At 39.1% G+C, this 1,321-nt stretch overlaps 1 protein-coding gene across 4 annotated transcripts in view; it reads left to right on the top strand.

Moving 5' to 3' along the window:
• Positions 1-827, top strand: part of LOC123197181 (probable transcriptional regulator SLK2) — a 23,691-nt gene extending 22,864 nt beyond the window's left edge. For all 4 annotated transcript variants that reach the window (XM_044611346.1, XM_044611350.1, XM_044611347.1 and 1 more), the window contains exon 11: positions 1-827. This exon is cut by the window's left edge and continues 106 nt beyond it. In XM_044611346.1, the coding sequence (XP_044467281.1) occupies positions 1-550 (550 nt within the window). In that variant the 3' untranslated portion in view covers positions 551-827.
• The last annotated feature ends 494 nt before the right edge of the window (positions 828-1,321 follow it).

The following is a 1,321-nucleotide window of genomic DNA, read 5'->3' as shown; positions in this document are numbered from 1 at the left end:
CCTTCAGACCTTTCCTGTTAGTGGGTTGTCTAGTCCGCGGCTACCTCCACAACAGCCACATCCGTTGCAGCAATGGTCACTGAACTCAAACAACATGCTCCAACAGAACCATTCACAGCCTTCTCTGGGTAACTCGGCCTTACAGCAGCAGCAGATGATCCAGCAATTACTGCAAGAGATGTCTAATAACAGCGGAACGGGAGTGCCACAGCAATCTCATAGTGGGCAGGCAAATGGGATTATGGGAAGGACTGGATTAGGTTTTGGAGGCAACTCTCCGGCAGTAACTGCAGCCACGTCCAATGTGTCAGTAGGTGTTGCAGGGCCACCGAGCCGGAGCAGCAGCTTCAAAGGTCCTTCCAACAGTGGGTCATCAGCAGCTGGTGGCGGCGGTGGTGGAAATAATGGATTTAACCAGAGAGCACAAGAATTGCCTCAGAATCTTCATTTGCAGGATGATATAGTTGAGGATATAGCCCATGAATTCACAGAAAATGGTTTTTTTAGCAGTGACCTTGAGGATACAATGGGATATGGGTGGAAGGCATGACTAACCAAACCCTAGCGCAATGATTGGCTTCCGTTGAGCGAGTGTCGTTACAGGTTGTACAGAAGAATATTTGGAAATAGCTGCTTTTTTGGCTTTTCTGATTATCGAATTCGTTGTGACATCATCATGCACCTGTACTCCATTAGGTTTTTTAGTCATCTTTCTTTTTTTTTTTAATATTTTAATTTTATTTTCTTTTAAGGTTTTACTGTCTCCCAAGTCTTTGCAAGTGTAATCTATTGAACAAATGGTAAGAACAACTTCTGTTTCGTTTTAATATGGTAGATGCTATATCACAAATTATTAGAAAAGAAATCTTATCCTCCTACAAAATTCAGTTCTCCATCTCTACTATGGATAATAAAACTAGTTCTAATAAGTTCTACACACACACATGAATGATTTTAAACGATGAGAATAATTAAAAGTTTTTGTAAGAGGTTGGGAGGACACAGGAATGGCAGTTCAGCCTGTGAAACTATGTTTTTGGCTTGAATATCTTTATGGGAAGAGAGAATTTTTTGATAAAGACAAAAACGAGGATTAGATCGATTAAAATCTTTGTAATTAATAAGGGGTAGGGATGGATTGATCTCTTTCAATTTATCCATTTCTCTAATTTTTCTAAGAGGATAGATAGAGATAAGTATGTAAAAATTTTCTAACGAGGTTAGGAAGGGAAAGTAGATAGAAATTTTCCTGTAGAGAGAGAATGAAGATTTTTTATTATCTTTGTATCAAAGACAAAGAAAAATTTTTCTCGTAAGGATG

The sequence above is a fragment of the Mangifera indica genome, chromosome 15 (assembly GCF_011075055.1).
Source record: "Mangifera indica cultivar Alphonso chromosome 15, CATAS_Mindica_2.1, whole genome shotgun sequence".
Classification (NCBI taxonomy): Eukaryota; Viridiplantae; Streptophyta; class Magnoliopsida; order Sapindales; family Anacardiaceae; genus Mangifera; species Mangifera indica.
The sequence above is the reverse complement of the archived record's forward strand: the minus strand, read 5'-3'. Positions and strand labels throughout refer to the sequence as shown.